General features: G+C 58.4%; 1 protein-coding gene across 3 annotated transcripts in view; it reads right to left on the reverse strand.

The window, feature by feature from the left end:
- Positions 1 to 973: 973 nt before the first annotated feature.
- USP48 (ubiquitin specific peptidase 48) overlaps positions 974 to 17,768 on the reverse strand; it is a 19,652-nt gene continuing 2,857 nt past the window's right edge. Inside the window, exons 2-27 of one of the 3 annotated variants that reach the window (XM_083375708.1) lie at positions 17,169 to 17,289; positions 16,257 to 16,401; positions 15,838 to 15,965; positions 14,689 to 14,813; positions 14,473 to 14,581; positions 13,777 to 13,910; positions 12,930 to 13,012; positions 12,515 to 12,694; positions 12,207 to 12,329; positions 11,744 to 11,893; positions 10,921 to 11,121; positions 10,292 to 10,406; positions 10,033 to 10,163; positions 9,272 to 9,340; positions 7,342 to 7,466; positions 6,820 to 6,942; positions 6,401 to 6,462; positions 5,887 to 5,997; positions 5,556 to 5,686; positions 5,138 to 5,244; positions 3,612 to 3,716; positions 3,318 to 3,473; positions 2,830 to 2,955; positions 2,652 to 2,700; positions 2,431 to 2,457; positions 974 to 2,325 (exon numbers count right to left, since the gene is read on the reverse strand). In XM_083375708.1, coding sequence (XP_083231834.1) covers positions 2,303 to 2,325; positions 2,431 to 2,457; positions 2,652 to 2,700; positions 2,830 to 2,955; positions 3,318 to 3,473; positions 3,612 to 3,716; positions 5,138 to 5,244; positions 5,556 to 5,686; positions 5,887 to 5,997; positions 6,401 to 6,462; positions 6,820 to 6,942; positions 7,342 to 7,466; positions 9,272 to 9,340; positions 10,033 to 10,163; positions 10,292 to 10,406; positions 10,921 to 11,121; positions 11,744 to 11,893; positions 12,207 to 12,329; positions 12,515 to 12,694; positions 12,930 to 13,012; positions 13,777 to 13,910; positions 14,473 to 14,581; positions 14,689 to 14,813; positions 15,838 to 15,965; positions 16,257 to 16,401; positions 17,169 to 17,289 — 2,959 coding nt within the window. In that variant the 3' untranslated portion in view covers positions 974 to 2,302. Of the gene's footprint in view, positions 2,326 to 2,430; positions 2,458 to 2,651; positions 2,701 to 2,829; positions 2,956 to 3,317; positions 3,474 to 3,611; positions 3,717 to 5,137; positions 5,245 to 5,555; positions 5,687 to 5,886; positions 5,998 to 6,400; positions 6,463 to 6,819; positions 6,943 to 7,341; positions 7,467 to 9,271; positions 9,341 to 10,032; positions 10,164 to 10,291; positions 10,407 to 10,920; positions 11,122 to 11,743; positions 11,894 to 12,206; positions 12,330 to 12,514; positions 12,695 to 12,929; positions 13,013 to 13,776; positions 13,911 to 14,472; positions 14,582 to 14,688; positions 14,814 to 15,837; positions 15,966 to 16,256; positions 16,402 to 17,168; positions 17,290 to 17,768 lie in introns of those variants that run through there. The other 2 variants (XM_083375709.1, XR_014494005.1) reach the window with 2 other exon arrangements.

The following is a 17,768-nucleotide window of genomic DNA, read 5'->3' on the forward strand; positions in this document are numbered from 1 at the left end:
GGGGGGGGACAGAAGTGTGCCAACGGGGGAAAGGCCAGTGGCAGCCTGGTCTTAACAGGCAAGGGGGTTAGGTGGGCAAAGCATCCGCGGCCCTTTGCTGGCAAGGCCATTTTTGGCCAACGCGAAACACCGGCAACCCCTATTCTTCGCGGGGTGTGTGTGTGTGTGTGTGTGTGTTTTCAAAGAAGAAAGCAGTTAGAACGCCTTTCGTCGTTCCGAGTCCTACATATTTTTTTTTTTCTCAAAAGGGTCTTGCTTTTAGGCCAAACCGTTACCGGCAGGAGAAAAAGTTATTATTATTATTAATAATAAAGAGTTGGACGGGACCTTGGAGGTCATCTAGTCCAACCCCCACCCTTGCTCAGGCAGGAAAACCTATACCGTTCCAGACAAATGGCTGACTGGTCTCTTCTTAAAAACTTCCGCTATTGGAGCACTCACCGCTTCTGGAGGCAGGTAGTTTCCTCCGGCTAATTTTTCTCGGTCAGGAAATTTCTCCTTAGTCCCGGGTTGCTTCGCTGCTTGGTTAGTTTCCATCCGTCGCTTCTCGTCCTGCCTTCGGGTGCTTTGGAGAAGAGCTTGACTCCCTCTTCTTTGGGGCCGCCCTGAGCTACCGGAAGGCCGCTATCCTGTCCCCCCTCGTCCTTCTCTTCCATTAAAACTCTCTTTCCGGCTACAAACCAAAGTAGCTTTTAACATGAATTCGAATCCCTCCTCCTAAGCGTCTTTGCGGGAAGAGAGCTGCGACCTGACACCGAGGTGGCGGAGACGAGCGAGTGGCGGGGTGGGAGAAAGAGAGAGAGAGGTCACTCTGACCCCAATCCTGATCCCGGGAAGATTCAGATGATTTATTTATTTTTCTTTTTAAAAAACGAGCACAGCCGATGCCTGAAGCGCTCAGTGGGGGAGAAAAAAAAAATGCACAAAAGCAAAACCGTTTTTATGCAAGGCGACACAATACGAAGACGACCCGTCACGTGTACATACTTTAATAAGGCTCTGAAATCTAGTCCCAAAACGTTTGCAGCGCAGGCGGGCAGGGCGTGAGTGTGTGTGTGTAAGGGGTGGGGGCTCTTGACCTTTTCCCCCACCCAAAAAAAACCCCCAGACCTGGCCAGACTTGGAACGGTCTCTTCATTCTCCGTAGATACTCACCCGTGGCAGCCGATCGGCTCTCCCAAGGATTAAATAAGACTTTTTTTTTCCCCATCCAGGAAGACTTAAGGTGGGAGATAGCCAAGCAGCCCCTACCTCAAAGACAGGCAGTTCTTTTCGTGGGGGGGTGGGGTGGGGGGAGGAGAAGGCTGGGGAAGGGGAGAGCAGGGCCGGAGAAAGACCCCGGCCTTGCTCTCTTCGCTTCCAGCAAGAGCTGCAAAACCAGCAGCGTCCGTTTCGCCTGCCCGCCCCCTCCCCTCCCTCGCCGGGGGTGGTGGTGGGGGTCCCCCCCTGGAAGAAGGCCAGCGTCCCTCGCCCTGTAACCTCGCCTTGCTGGGCTGCCCTCTGCCCTCTGCCCCAACCCACCCACCCACCCACCCCCATATTCGTGGCAAACACAGTCCTGGAGTGACAGCCGAGACCCCTCCCCAAAATAAAACAACTTACTTTTGCTCTCCCTCCCCCCCCCCCCGGCCTGGCTTCGGGAATGCCGAGGGCTCGTTCACCTGCTGGCCCAGTGGGGACCTTCAGAAGGGTTGATGGGCAGCCCCCCCCACCCCACCCACCCACCCCGTGTGGCAAAAACGCCCCCCCGCCCCCCGCGGGGAACCCGGACCTCTGTTGCTTCGGGGCGGAAAGGAAGTGAGGACGTGGTTTTCAAAGTTCTGGAGCCCATCGGCCTCAGCCGGACGCCACAGCTGTCCTACAGGAAAGCCCCAGATTTGGGGGGAAAAAAGGGGGGGGTCCTCCCTGGGCAGCCCCCAAAAGGAGAAGCGATGCTGAAGGAGGGGTCCAAAAGGAGGGTGGGCTGCTCTGAGCCTCTTGCAACTCTCTCTCAACGACCCGGGTGCTTCCGTCGTGGTGCCAGGAGGCGTTGGGGTCCCTCCTCCGCTTCTAAGAGTGGACAATCTGTTCCGAGAGAGACCCCAAAGTGGGGGGCTCCGCTCTAGGAGTCCTCTCTCGCTCTTCCCCCCCCCAGTCGTGTACCAAGACGAGGCCTGTGGGGCGGCCTGGCTGAATTTGGGGGGGGGGTCCCTCCGAGCGGGCTGCCGCTGTTTCAGTTCGCTGTTCCCGGAGGGCCCAAAACCTTCCCCCACATCCTGGCTGTTTTTCAGGGGCGGGTGGCCGTCTGGCCGAAGGACGAACGTTAGTGGCCGAGGAGACCCGTCCCTGGAAGAAAGAAAAAAAAAGGGGGGGGAGAGGGAGGTCAGTAAACGAGGAGGCGTCGGAGGAGGAGGAGGAAGAGAGAGGGAGGGAGAGGGAGGGCGGGCCTACCTTTAAAGCCTTCCTCCGGAATGCAGACTGGAAAGGAAGACAAACGCAGTCAGAGAAGCCTCCAGCGCCCACCACAGTCTACCTCGCTGGGAGGAGGATTGAAGGCTGCCGCTGCCCACCCCCCACCCCCAGCGCTTGGCGACAGACCGAAGCGACGCAAGGCGGGTGAGGTGTGTCTGTGTGTGGGAGGGGGGAAAAGCAGGAATGCCGGAGGAGGTTACCTTGCATAACGTCATCTATTGCCGCGTAATCCACGATGGGCTCGTCGGCCTGTTTTTGGGGGGAGGAAGGAAAACGTGGGATCACCGGCTGACCGAAGCAGCAGCCGAGGGCAAAGGCTTGGAGCGTGCGCAGCGAGAGCCCCCGCCCCCGAAAGGCTGAGGGCCACGCCTCGCTCACCTTCAGCAAGACCACAGACTCGGGAGTGACCCCCAGGCTGCCCAGCGTGGCCACGTCGTCGGACAGCACCGTCCCGTCGATGGAGAGGTTCTGGTCGAAGGGAGCCACGGAGAAAGCGTGCATGATCTGCGCCGAAGACACACACGGCGGGAGACTGAACAGGGGAGCTTCTCGGAGGAGGGAGGGCCACCCCCTTTGCATTCTCCCAGGTATCCTGAACTAGGGGTCCACAAACCCTCCGGTCCGTGGACCGGTACAGGGCCGCAGCGTGCCAGCCACCGGTCCGCACCAACGAGCAAAGCCCCGTCCGCGGGATGCAGGCAGCACGCAAAACGGCGTACTCTCCGGTCCGCGGCAAAGACGGACGGCCGGGGAGAAAAGCAGCCCTCAAGACGAGCAGCTGCCGGCCGCTTCCTGTGCTGAGCACGGGGGTCCTCCGCGCGCGGGCAGGAGGGTGCGTTTGTGTGTGTGGGGGTGGGGGGGCTCACCTGGATCTTCAGATCCTTCAGGGTCTGGTTCGCAGAGACGAGGAGGGCTTTCTCGCCCCGGATCCTCCTGTGCCGGGTGCTGCGCCGGATCCCCTCCTTCTGACAGGCCGCGGAGTTGGGGTGGGAGACTTTCTGCCGCTTGGCGTTGGGGTTCGCCTGGGGGGGAGGGGGCAGAAGAGATTCCAGCTGGGGGTGGGTGGGCTGGGGGAACCGAGTCCCAACCACCTCTTCCCCAACCTGCCCAGACCAGGAAAGTCCTGTTGAGACTTCTTATCACCAAGACCGGACTTTTACCTGGTTGAAATCCGGATCATGCTCCCCTTCAGCTCTGGCCTCCTCCCTCTCTTCTTCGGCCTCCGAACTGCTCATGTTCAGCTCTGGGGCCGCCTCCTTCATGACCTGGGGGGTTAGGGTGGGGGGTGACAGAGATGAGAGAAAATGGAGCTGCTCTCAGCCTCCTTTCGGAATTGAATGTTCACACCGAGTGGGATGGAAATGAAGTCACTACACTCTCTCACACGCGCGCACACACACACACGAGAGATACCCAAACCCCGGGTCTGGGCCCGCGAAGTAAAGAGGCAGCCACCAAAGGCCGTGCCAAACAGAGACGTCAAGGTGGTCTAGAAAGTGCATGGTGGAAAAGAGCCAGAAGGGTCCATGGCCCCCTCTAGATTGAAAGCCCTTGGTTTGAACCAGCCCTGCACTTTATGAAAATATATACCCCTGCTATCTCTATCATCTATCTATCTATCTATCTATCTATCTATCTATCTATCTATCTATCTATCTATCTATCTATCTATCTATCTATCATCATCATCTATCTATCCATCTATACCTATCTATCTATCTATCTATCATCTCTCTATATCTATATCTACATCTCTCTATCTCTCCATCCATCCATCCATCCATCCATCCATCCATCCATCCATCCACACACACTCTTGGGGGTTAATTTGTTTGTTTCATCTCCTTGATGGCCATGAGTCTAAGCTGAGAGAGACGGGGTGGGGAGGGAGGAAGGGAGAAGGGAGGGGGAGACAGAAGGGGGAGGAAGAGAGGATAGGAGGAAGGGGTGGAGGGAGAGAGGGAGAGAGAGGGAGGAGGAAGAGGAGAGGGGGAGGGAGAGGGAGGGAGGAGAGGGGGTGGGAGAGGGACGGAGGGAGAAAGGAGACACAGAAAGGAGAGAAAGAGAAAGGAGAGAGAGAGAGAGAGAGGGAGAGAGAGAGAGAAAGGAGAGAGAGAGAGAGACAGAGAGAGACAGAGACAGAGAGACAGAGACAGAGAGAAAGAGAGAGAGAGAGAGAGGGAGAGGGAGAGGGAGAGGGAGAGAGAGAGAGAGAGAGAGAGAGAGAGGGAGAGATGCAGCCAGGGTGGACAAAGCCAAGGCCTGGGGCTGCCCAGTCTCTCAAATCAGCTGCCATTTGGATGTGCATCTTAACAAATGGAGGTCTTCCCCCCCCTCTCTTGCTTTTAAGAGAAGTACGGAAGGACTGACTCGGACATGAAAGAAGCAGGGCCCAGCATTTAATGGATTAGCCCCCCCCCACCCCGAAAAGGACCGGCTTACCCAACCACTAAAGAGGAGCAGAAGAAGGCCTGTTGCAGGCCCCGAGTTCCTCCTCGGGGAACCCAGTGCTCTGCTCAGTCTCCGGCCCAGAAGAGGGGAGAGTGGCGGTGGGGGGGGCTGAACCCCAAGAGCAGAACGCCCAGGCCCATTCCCAGCTTTCCTGGCTCAACGGCCTCGCCCTCCTCAAATCCCATGTTTCTTCTGGGTGGAGGAGGAGGAGGAGGAGGAGGAGGAGGAGACGGACCTTCTTGTCGTCCACCACTTTGCGCACGTAGATGGTGGCCTGGGTGTATTCCCGCAGGTCTCTCTGCTGCTGGTACAACAGCCCTTCTCGGCAGTCCAGGCACAGCTCTGGGGGGAGAGGGAGGAGGACGGGGGTGTGTGTCTGTCTCTGCAAAAGCCCCGTGCCCTGCAGGGCCTCGGCCAGAGAACGGACGGCCGCGATGGGCCGAGGGAGTCACGAAACCCTCGGAGTGAAAACTCCGGGCACGCTGGGTTTGAATCTCAAGCGCATCGCAGGGATCTGTGGCTCTCTTTTGACGCTCCTGTGCCACAGATGGAAACCTGCCCAGAAGCTCCCGGAACCCACGGGAGCAGCGCGCGTGGTGCCAAGGTGGTCTCTTTCCCGCGCGCCCTGCCCTTCTGCCAGCTCGCCCGCTCACCAGGTTCGGTCATGTAGAGCAGAGGCTCGGCGCTCTCCTCGGGGGCCTGCCTCCTGATCACCCGGATGGCGTGGTCCACCACGAAAAGCCTTCGGATCTTCTGCCATTCGTCGGGCCATATCAGAGCTACACTGTGCCAAGAAGCGGTGCCTGCTGACTCTCTCAAAGGCCAGCCGCCGCCCCTCTGCCTCCAGACACCCCGGCAGGGCCGTACCCCAAAGAGACGGGTCGTCAAGGTGGGGGGGAGGGGAAGAAGGCCTGGTGCAAAGGCCGTCTGTGTGCGTATCCTATTCTGCTGGAGCCAGGGAGACACACACACAGACACACTCACAGTTTAGAGTCTTCTTTGGTCATGGAAGCCACGGTGAACATCAGCCCGCCGTGGGGGCAGAGCAGTTCCCGGTTTCCAATGGAAGAGACGGGGCTGCATCGGCTGGGCCTCCTGGTGGGAGGCAAGAAAGGAGGGGGGGGAGTGAAGAGATGTTGCAGACTGCGGAAATTGCAGGGGTGGGGTGGGGTGGGTGTGAGACCTATGGAATGAGGGGGAGAGGGAGAAAGGAGCGGGCACCCGCCAGAGAACTGGAGAACTGAGGGCGGGCGTGGAGGGGATGGAGAAGCCCGAGCTTGGTGGTTTTCTTCAAGACGTTTCATGACCCAACTAGGGAACATCTTCAGTGGCAGGAGGGAGGAGGAGGAGGAGGAGGAGGAGGAGGAGGAGGAGGAGGAAGAGGATGGCTGTGGGGTCCTTGGTGCTCTCTCAGCATGGTGGTTTTCTTGAAGATGCTTCATGACCCAACTAGGTAAGATTATCAGTGCTATGGAGGAGGAGGAGGAAGGCAGCTCACCTCACAAACTTCCGCCATTCCTCCACAAAGAACTTGGAGACCACGTAGAGCTCTCCCACCTCCTGGGAAAAGAGATTCCACCGTTCAGGGCCCCGAGGATCCCAAGAGGAGGCCCGGGACTCAACAAGGTTGCAGGAGAGCTTACGGCCTTGTGTGTGTGGGGGGGAGCAAAGCCAGGACGACTCCAGCTGCACAATTTGTGTGTGTGTGTGTGTGTGTACTCAAGAGAGACGGAACTTCAGCAGATTCTGTTGCTAAATCTTCTGCTGCGGCTGCTGATCAACGGGGCTGGAGGGGGCTGGGGAGACCTCAATGGCCACACTGGTCCCGCGCTTACTGGACACCCTTGCTCGGGGATACATCTCGGTCGGAGCCTTGAGTCGCTGCTGCCCCCCCCACAAGTATCCCGGTCTCCCCACCTCAGGCCAACTGCCGAGGCACGGCCGACTCTTGTCCTGGAAGAGGTGCGACAGGCTGGCCTTCTGCTCGTTGGCCATCATCTTGTGGAGGGCTTCGTTCTCCTCCCCTTCCCGCTCCAGGATCTGCAGAAAGACAAGCCCTGGGGTCACGGTGTGTGTGTGTGTGTCTCCTCCTGGAGGAGTGAGGGTCTGCTTCTGTGATGGGTGGGGGAGCTCAGCCTTCCAGGAGTGCCCCACTTCACCAGGAAGTAGTAATCTCGCTACCTCCAAAGGTTGGGAGGCCACGAAGACTAAGCAATATTGGGGGGAGGAGGGAAATTCCCCCTAGGGAGAAGCCCCTCTAGGCTTCAAGCCCCCCCCCCAGGAAGAAACAACCCCCCCCCCCAACGCTTTCCTGGAGCAAGGCTTCAGCCCCGACTCCAGAGGCCTCCGGAGTTCCCCGCTGTGCTGACTTGGGGGGGCTTCTTCCTCCCTCCCCGATGCACCGGGTGCCGCCCCGCCACCCCACCCACACACACACACCTTGCACTGCAAGCAGGAGTCTCTGCCGCTGGGGAACTCCGGGGCGTTGCGGAAGTAGCGCTGCAGCTTCTCCCAGGCTTCGTGGCAGACCACGCGCCTCTCGTTCTCCAAGATGCAAAGGTTGCCTGCGGGCGCAAAGCGGCGGAGACGCTGACCCCAACGGCCAAGGAGAAGAAGCAGCAGCAGCGGCGGGGCAGATCCTGACCCCAGTCGCCCTTTGGTCACCCCCAACAGCTTGGGGGGTGACCCTCCCCGCCGGGGGGAAGTGCGGCCGCACAGATCTCTCCCTTCCAGGACCCCCCCCCCAACTTCGCTGTCTCCAGGGTGGACGTTGGAACCGGCCACAAAATGGGTTGCTGGAAGGAATGGCTTTGCCAGAGAAGGGGAGAGGGAGGGGAGGCAAGGAAAGTGTGGCCCCCCCAACAGCCTCGGGACCACCATTTCCCCCCCTCCCCCAACCCCACCCAGCATCCTTTCTGGATCCCAACGTCCAGATGCCCAAATATGCCAGCCGGCCGGAGAGTGACCACCGTCCTTGTCCTGTCCCCCTCCGTCCCGCGGCTCCCTCTTCCCCCCCACCCCCCAAATTAGGAGGCCTCTCCCAGCTGCCCCCCCCGTCCGAGCGCAGAGCGCGCACACGCGCGCTCGCACACACGCAGGGGAAAAAAAAAAGGCAGCTGGTTTGCCGCAGCAAAGGGAACATCGGGAGGAGCCCGTTGCCAGCTAAGCTCCTTCCGGAGGAGCAGTCGCTAAGGTTACGGGCCAATTACGAAGGAGGCAGCCGGCAATTAAGCCGAGGGGAACCTGCTTTGTTGCTGCTGGCACAAAGGAGGGATTGGAGCCGAGAGAACACCGACCTAGGCTTCCACCACCCCCCCGAGGACGTGCCGGCAGGGGCGGCGGAGGTGTGCAGGCATGCGCACGTGCACTGGCACCACGCACCTTGCCGTGCCCCCCCAGATGGAATAACTAGGCTAGTTCGAGATCAGGCCAAGGGCAACAGGGGAGTGGGGGGGGGTAGGGGGTCCTGCTTCAAGACCTCACCTGTTTTCTCTCAAAACATTTTTCTTTTTGGGGTGGGGGGTGGGGGGAATTAGCCTCTAAAACAGAGCCACCCCTGCACACAACCTTTTGGGCACCAGGGACCGGTTCAGCGCAAGAGAAGTTGTTGTTTTTTTCCCGCGGCGTGCTGCCTGCATCTCACATCTGCTTCGCTTGTTCGTGCGGACCGGTTGCTGGCTCGCCGCCGCCCCGGGACCGGTCCACGGATGGGGAGGGGGGAGTTGGGGACACCCCCCCCCACACACCCCGCTCTCCAGAGCGTAAGAAATGCGCTACTCTTCTCCCTCCGAGTGATGCACTAACCTCGCTGGCTCAGAGGTGGCCGAGGCCACTGGAAAAATGGGGAGCGGCCCTCCTCCTCACTGAGGTCCACCACCCTAGGGGCCACAGTCTGGGGAGGGGGAAGGCAGCGGCAAGGCAAAGGAACCCGGACGAGCGTTTTCAAGCGGGGGGGAAATGCCTTGGGGCATCTGGGTGGGATTTGGGGCACGATCACAGCGGCATCTCCAACTGCTCTCTGGTTCAGCTGAAGAGAGGGCCTGGCAGGTGGTGTGGTTTTTACAGACACACAGAGACACACACACACACACACACACACACAGAGGCCACAAAGCTGCAAGTGTGTTTCCAGCCGAGCTAGAGGCTGGCAGGCAGGTGAGTGGGCGCCCTCGGGGTTGCCTGGGTCAGCCTGACCGGAAGCAGCGACGCTTCTTGGATTTGGAGGACACAACAGACGGACTCACACCACGTGTCCAGCCAGGCCTGGGAGGGAATCAAGCGGTTCCACCAGATCTCGGAAAGCCAGCTGCGCGAGGGAATCCCTTCTGCTGCTAGAACCGAGGGTTTCCCCCCCCCCCGTCCCGCTCACCGTGGGGGCACACAATGTCTTCGTTGAACTTCAGCTCCTCTTCCTCTCGTTTCTCCGCGCTGGGCTCCTCTGTGGAGGAAAAAAAGCAGAGGGGGGGGGGGAAACCAAGTCAGAGACACCCCCTCCCCCTTGCAACCCGGCTCAGGGGACAAGCCGGGGGCTCCGCGGCCCTCTCCCCCTCCCCCAGAACAGAGGCAGGCCGACTGCACTCTGAACTTGCCCTGGAGTCTTCCTTCCTTCCTTCGCTCTCTCCTTTTTTCTCATCTCCTTCCCTTCCCTCTTTACCCCTCCTTCCTTCCTTCCCTTCCCCTTTCCTCCCTTCCTCGGACTCTACCTCCCCTTCCTCGGAAAGCGGGGTCCGTCCCCCACGGGGCTTCCAGAAGCGAATCAGGGGTTAAGGCCGAATCCTTGGGCCACCCTGGAAGCCTTTGGGCCTGAAACAGGTGCTGGCCCAGAGCAACTAAGCCAGCAGTCGTTCGTCGGGACAGGACAGGCCTGCCTTGACTAAGAGGGAGGAGTGTGTGTGTGTGTGTGTGTGTGTGTGTGTGTGTGTGAGAGAGAGAGAGAGAGAGAGAGAGAGAGACAGACACAGAGAGAGACAGACAGAGAGTCAGAGACAGACACAGAGAGAGAGACAGAGACAGAGCGAGCGAGAGAAAGAGAGAGAGAGAGAGAGAGAGAGAGAGAGAGAGAGAGAGAGAGAAAGAGAGAGGGAGGGAGGGAGAGAGAGAGAGAGAGAGAGAGAGAGAGGGAGGAGCTACCTCTCTCCTTGGCGTCGCCGTTCATCTTGCCGTTGCTGGGCTCGGCATCCTCATCCGAGTCGTCCAGCTGCTCCAGGGCTAGCTGGCGCCAGCTCCGCAGCGAGGATTTTCCTACCCAAAAGCCGTCAGTCCTGCAGGGCGAGAGGGGCAGCTCACAGCCCGGGAGGCGAGGAGGGATCAGGGGAGGACGTGGAATCGAGGCTCCCGCCTCTGGCCGACCTGAACCGCCCCCTGCCCGGGGAGGGGGGGAGCCGCTCACCCCTTGGCCACGGCTTTGAGGAGGTTGCAGACGGCTTTATAGTCCTCGCTCAGCTGGTTCTTCAGCCGCAGCACCCGACACCTCTCCACCACGCAGTCCCTGCAGAGGGCTTTCCCTGCGGAGAGAAGCCGGAAGGCGGAGGCTGAGGGCAGCGGTGGGGCCTCCCTGCTCCTTGGCCACCCAGCTGCGGGGCAGCCCCCGCCTCCCCACCGCCCACCCTGTGGAGCAGAGCCGAGCAGGAAGGCCAAGGAAGTCTCCCGGAGATTTTGCGGGCGGGTGCGAGCGAGCGGAGGAGGATTCCCCGGGTCGCACCTCGCCGCTCCGGAGGCAGCCCCTCCAACGCGCTGGGGAAGGTGCGAGGAAGCCGACAAATGTGGCAACGCACCAGTGAGGTGCAACGGCCAACTTTGCAAAAGTGTGAGGAATCGCACCTCCTGCGGATCTGAAGGTTCCCCCCCCTCGTGACCCCCCCCACTCTGCAAGAGCATAAGCAGCTCCATCTGCCTAACCCTCCTTCCCCCCCCCTTCCTCGCTCTTTCCTCCCCCCAGAGGGAATTAGGAGGAGGAGGAGGAGGAAGAGGAGAAGACCAGGGCTCCCCCAAGAGACGGTCGTCCAGGAACCCCCCCACCTGTCAGCCTGGGTCCTCCCCCGTATCTCTTGTAGAAGTAGTCGGCCACGTCCTCCGAGACTCGCTTGACGGTGGGGATCTTATCGGGGTGCAGCTTGCCGTGGGAGCACAAACAGGCTGTGTTGTCGATGGCCTTGGGGGGCGTCGATTCGTCCAGCCACTGCTGCAGCCATTCCAGGGAGACAAAGTCGTAGGGGCAGCCTGGGAGGGAGGGGGGGAGGGGGGAGGGCAGAGGGCCAGAGCGTCAGCACCCCGGTCTCCTCCTCCGTCTCTCCTCCAAACTGACCACGTTAAGATCACACATCTTCCCTCCCCTTCCAACGGCTGATCAAAGCAACCCACCCACCCCCTTTCCCCGCTATGTAACAACGTTCCCCAGCTTCAGTCACGTTCCTGCCCCCTGCCATGGGGTGGTTGGGGGGGGAGGGCAGGGGAGCAACTCAGACCGAGGGCTCCGGCCCTCCTTTGCCACCAGCCGTGCCCACGGCCGCAGCAGGGCCCCCTCTTGCGCCAGTGCACCCGCCCTGCTGGCTGAGCTGAAACGACGCCCGCCAAAGTGAGGGGCCTTTAAGAGACATCCTACTATGGACACACACACACACACACACTCTGCCCCCAGGGAGCAGGCCACGTTAGGTGGTTTGGGAGAGGAGGGACAGTGGGGGGGAGAGGGGGGGGATACACAGAGTCGTACGTAAGGAAGCTTCCAAACCCGGCACGCCCCACTTCTGCAATCGGGACAGAGGCCAGAGCCGCCCTCCCCTCCTGCCTGGCCCAGAGCGGCCCTAAAGAAAGAGAGGCGTAATTGGAAGGTCTTACAGACCAGCTTCGGCAGGCAACTTCTGGTAGAGCTCCTTCACCTCTTCGTGCTTGACCAGGCCCCGCGCCACGCTCTGCTTCCGCATCTCGGCCATTTCCTGGCACCACTCCTCAAACCTGCTGTTGTCCTGTTCCACCAGCTCCTGTAGGAAAGCTAGAAGGGGAGAAAGCCCAGGAGAGGCATGGCAGGAGGCACCAGCCTCCACACACGGACAACCAGCTAATGGAGGAAGCCCCCACCCCCGCCCCCAGCTCCCAAACAGAAGGGGAAAAAAAGGCCTTCTTCCCAAAACCGGCACATGCCGATTCCGAATGGCGAGCCAAGCAGCCAAAGGGCTGCTTCCACCCTCGTGGACCTCCGGACCGGCGCGTGTTCGGAGGTACTCGTGCAGGCGGGGCCGAGGCGTGAGGGTGGGAGAGAAAGCCCGAGAGGGGCCGGGGGATTGGGGATAACGCAGAGGCCTCACCTGGGATCTCAACAGCCAGGGACTTCTCCCGCGACTGCAACCTGTACACCAACATGTAGGCGTTTCGGGAGCGGTAAATCCCCTTCCCGCACTTGGGCCGTCGAGACTGAGATTTAGAGGGTTCTGGAGGGGGGGGGGAGGGCGGAAGGCAGAGGAAGCAAGTGCTGGGGACTCAGCTTTTTTCCCTCTGCCTCGCTCCTCTCCCCGGAGACGCTCTCGGCCAGGCAGGTGGTAGCGAGCTGAGGAGAGGGGTCCAGTGCTGGCCCCAGAGGCTGAGCCAGCCCCAGCTCCAGGAGAGTCTCATTTACCCAGTTCCTCTTCCGCCCCCAGCTGCAGCTTCCTGCCTTCCATCTTCTCAATCTCTTCGTCGTTAAATCTGTACCACTCCCCCGTCTGGGGGTCCTTCACGTGGGCGATGTAGTGGCCCGAGTAGGCGCTCACCCCTCGGTGGATGAGGATCGCACTCAGCTCGTAGACGAAGACGCTAGCTGGAAACACAGCAGGCCGCGCTCGAGGCTCGGGGAATGGCGGGACGTCCCCCTCCCATTGTTTTTCCCTCAGCCATGGGCCTCAGCAGCAAGCCACCCCCCCAGCCCCCGTCCTCCCCATAACACCCCAGGAGACAGCCACCCTCCGGGCACAAACAGAAGGCGGGAGAAGGGCCCTGACCCACAATTTGGGGAACGGGACCCCAAAGAGAAGGCGACGCGCAGCTCTGCCCACCTTTGTCTTCCATGAAAGGTTCCAGGTCCAGAAGCTCAGAGAACTCGATGTAAGCGTTCAGCTTCTTCTTATGCCCCGTTTGCCTAACGCAAGAAAGAGGACGGCTTCTTAACTCACCCCTTTCCCACCTGGCGTTGCCAACCCAAGGGAACGACGGCAAGAGCACGGCACCCTTCTCCCTTTCCACATCGAGGGCCAGCTGGTGAACTGGGAACCAGGAGATTCCCTGGTGTCAGGTGCCCCTCAGGGACCGAAGCCGTCTGGGCGTCTCTGGGCCTGTCTCTTTCTCTCTCAGACCAACCCAGGAACGGGGGGAAGGGGGTGAGATGGATCGCCTCGAGTTGCCCAAAGAAAGGCAGGACACAATAAGTAAGGTAAACGTCAGCTGAGCTGCTGCCTGGGAAGGGGGGCTTGTTCTGAAGCTACTTTCAGAGAGAGAGAAGCAACCTGGGATTAAGGAGAAAGTTCCTGGCTGTGAGGACAATTAACCAGTGGAACAACCTGCCTCCAGAAATCGTGGGCACTCCATCACTGGAGGTTTTTAAGAAGAGACTGGACAGTCCCTTGTCTGAGATGGTAGAGGTTCTCCTGCTTGAGTGGGGGGCTGGACTAGAAGACCTCCAAGGTTTTCTGTTCTGCTCTGCTTCTGCTTCTATTCTACTCTTATTCTTTTGCTCTTGTTCTTCTCAGCCCTTTCCTTTTTTGCTCAGCAAGCTTTTGACACCTAGCTGAGCACTGGCGATACTCGGATATTGTCGCGTCCTAAAAGCGGAGCAAAAGGCGGGAAAGGCCCGCTCTGAAGCCAAGGCTTCGGGGAGGGGGGGAGCGAGCGCGAGAGAGGGCTCACCTATCGAACACGAAGCGCATGAGCTGGAGGTTGAGGGTGCAAGGAAGGCTGAGCAGACGGATCCTCCTGGTGGCATTCTGCTTACTCTGACAGGATTCGCAGAAGTAGCGGTTGTCCCCTTCCAGTTTCTCCTCCTGCCGGGGGGGGTGGGGAAACGGAGCGAGACCGGCGGCCGGCTTGAGGAGGGACCCCCGACTTGCCCCCAAAGCCGTCGAGTCCGGCCAACCAGCCCTGGGGCGAGACCCTCCGGGGATCCCGAGGCTGCCCCCAACTCAGAGCATGTTACATGTTTTGTGCCAGCCATGGCAGTTCCCCAAATAGGTCATCAGATGGAGCAAAGAGGCTTCTTTGCTCCCCTGCAGCAGCCCCATTGGCGAGAGAGTTTTATGGCTAGGGAGGGGCCGAGACCCCCCATAAATACCTCTGCCCAGGGGCTGCTTCTTTTGTTCTAGCTCTGCTTCTCTTTCTATCTATTCTCTCGCATGCATTCTCTATCATTCAAGCATGGATGCTTCCATGCCATATAGCTCTTTTTATATAACCTGTCGATGAATAAAGCTTCATAATGACTGCATCTCTGCATTCTGCCTATTTCACTTGGAAGCACCTTAACGTTCCATCGATCTCTTGTGAAAGCTGCTTCACAGAGCAGAAGTGTTTGGCTCTCCTCCTCCCCTCCCCCTTGCGGATGGCTACCTTCAAGAACTCGGTGATGCAGTCCGACAGCTGCTTGTGGCCCTGGATGTTCAGCTCCAGCTCGTAAAACTTGGAGATCAGTTTGGACTCTCGGCCACACTGGTTGCAACTGGAGAGAGGAAAGCAAAGGGACAGCCGTGAGCATCCGAAGCCCAGTCCTCTGGAGGCAGGACGAGGGAGGGAGGGAGGAAGGGGCTGCGCGGGGAAGGCGCTTACACTGTGACGTAGGCGTACTCTCCGCAAAACTGCTTCTGGACGATGTCGCGCACGACCGGGTTTTTCTGAGAAGACAGGGTGTCCTCCAGCAGGGACATGAACAGCTTGGAAAACTCTTGGGCATCCTGGAAGAGCAGCAGCAGAACGGGTAGGACGTAAGTCCAAGGAAACAGGATTGCGGGACACCGCCGTCTCCTTTTAATCCCACCAAGGGGAGGTATTGTCAAAAAAAATCTTGCCAAAGCGGAGGTGGCGATCTCTCACCGGGACTTTAAATAAAGGAGCAGGGCTTTAATTGTTCCGCTGCCCAGGGACTCCTGGTCTTCCTCAGGGTGGGAACCGTTTTCTTAAAAAGAAAATTCTTAAATTTCTGGGAGTCTACCTCTGCGAAGATCTGACCTGGAAAGTCAATACAACCCAGGTGGCCAGAAAGGCCCAACAGAGGCTTCACTTTCTCAGGGTCTTGCAAAAGAACAGGGTAGAACAACGGCTAATGACCCTCTTTTACCCGTCTACTATAGAGAGCGTCCTCTCGTACGGTATTGTGGTTTGGTAGGCTGGTCTGACAGCCGCGGGTAGGCAGGCATTACAGCGGGTGGTGAGCACAGCACAAGACATCGTGGGCTGTCCCCCTGACACCACTGGATGACCTCGCCAGGGCCCGCTGCCTTGGAAGAGTGAGGAAAATCCTCAGGGACGACTCACACCCTGGACGGGATCTCTTTACTCTCCTACCGTCGGTGTAGGAGATACAGGAGTATAGCCAGCCGCACCAACAGGCTGAAAAACAGCTTTTATCCGTGGGCTGTTAGGCGGCTCTTGAACGGGAAATAATTTTTATAAACTTGATGCAGGATTGACTTGCGAGGCCGGTGTGTGTGGTGCAATTATTCACATGGTGTAATAAGATGGAGGGCTTGTTGTCACTGTGAGTTGGGGGGGTGGGAGCACGAAGGGAGGCTCAGCCAATCTCAATGTATACATGGTTGTACTTGGACAATAAAGGTTCATTCGTTAAGAGGCAAATTCTGAGAAACAGCAAAGGCAAGAGAGAGAGTGAGAAACAGCAAAGGCAAGAGAGAGAGTGAGAAACAGCAAAGGCAAGAGAGAGAGGGAGAAACAGCAAAGGCAAGAGAGAGGAGCTCTTACCTGTTGCTGACCTGTGTCCAAGCCCAGGGCTTTCACGAACCCCGATGGGTCGATATAGCGTCTTTTGCTGTTTTGGAGCAAGGCAAACAAGTACTGGAGGTGCCCGCAAATAGTCTGAGGTTCGTAATCTGTCAAGGGACAGGGGGGGGGGAAGGCTCGATTAAAACACAGGACGTCGACTTGCGACCGACAAAGGGATCCTTTCGTCCCTGGCTTAACTGAGAGCCGCAAGCCAAACTCAAAACGGGAAGAACGTCCTCAAACAGAATTTGGGAAGCGACTAGCTCTGTACGGTACAAAAGCAGAGGGAGGACAGTAAGGCGACTGAGGCCGGGCGAACCATTTGGGCTTCAAAGCAGGTGAATCTTAGCACCGCAAGAATGTACACCCCCACCCACCCACCCTCCCCGCCAAAATACCTTTGCTCTCCGCCGTGACACATTCAGGGCGGGCAACTGGACACAGATACAGGGCCTGCCGGAGCTCCAGGTTCAGGAACCACATCTGCAGGAAAGTGTTGACGTAGCAAGTGGCCCCCAGGTTGGTGAGGCCTACGAATGCATTCTGGTGTGGGGAAGGAGAAGGAAGACAAAGAGATCACGAGAGGTGAGGCAGGCAAAAAAAAAAAAAAAAGCAGAGCGCTCCGGGACGGCAATTTTAGTGAGGTCTCCTCTGGAGAACGTTCTTCTCCTTCGACAATAGCGGAATTAGTTCCTGCAGAAAGGAGAGGCCCCCCCCCCGAGGGTTTTTAAAGAGAATGTCAACGCATTCTTTCTTTTGATTTCCGCAGCCGCCAAGTTCAACGGGTCTATTCTTCCGTATCTAAGCACGGGGCACGCTCCGCTTTGAAATGCTTTTCTATCTTGCTGTCCTTAAAAGGCTCGGCTATTTTTTTTTATTTTCCCCCCCCCAAAATAAATAAAAATCCCTCCCCCCCGAAGCAAACAGAAAAACATGCCCAAATAAAATACGTTTGAGAGAGAGAGAGAGAGAGAAAATTCCAAATGTGACCGCTTGACTTGTCCCAACTCAGAAGTGGCTTCCCGTTACGGGAGACGCCAGACTCACAATTTCACAGCTTGTGAGTTGTGAAAGAAGACCCAGCTGAATTAAACTCTGTGTCCACCCGCCCTCCCTCCTGCCTCAATCACCACCAGAGGCTCCCTCCCTGTGACACCACATTGCTTCCCAGGCCCATATCGGATACTTTACAGCCAGCCTCCGTAGATCAACTCTGGGCAACAGACTTGAGCGCCAACTGCAAAGCGAGGAGGTGCATCGGACGGGGGAAGACAACTCTTCTCGGTCACGCCCGAGAACCGTCGACGTACCTTTTTTCTCCTCTCAAAGTTGGGATCGTCGATGTTGTGAAAGGTGTTTTCGTCGATCTCCCCCAGCCAAACGTGCTCTCCAATCCCCACCAGGCAATTGGGGTTCCCTCTGCAGTTTCTCCTGCAGAAAGAAGCAAAGCCACGGGTTGAGTTGTCTTCCCGACCGACGCCATTCCCAGGAGCGGTTCCCAGGTTGCCCGTTTGCTAGCATTCCCCTTTCCTGGTTCTAAAATCTCTTTTATTTCTGGGAGGGAAAAAGAAAACGAGGGCCCTCAGCTGGAGATGGGAGGATTCTGAAGAGCGCTTTTGAGTGATGCCTTTAGCAATAGCAATAGCAGTTAGACTTATATCCCGCTTCATAGCGCTTTGCACTTCTCTAAGCCACAGGTGTCAAATGCACCGCGTCACATGTTGCGACATACCGCAACTGTTTTTGCATTGCATGCGCATCCTCCGCATGATGCAACCGGCCTGCGGGCCAGCAGTTTGACACCCCTGCTTTAAGCGGTTTACAGTCAGCCTCTTGCCGCAAACAATCTGGGTCCTCATTTTACCGACCTCGGAAGGATGGAAGGCTGAGTCAGCCTTGAGCTGGTCAGG

This window comes from Vipera ursinii (genome assembly GCF_947247035.1).
Source record: "Vipera ursinii genome assembly, chromosome: 17".
NCBI classification, from domain to species: domain Eukaryota; kingdom Metazoa; phylum Chordata; class Lepidosauria; order Squamata; family Viperidae; genus Vipera; species Vipera ursinii.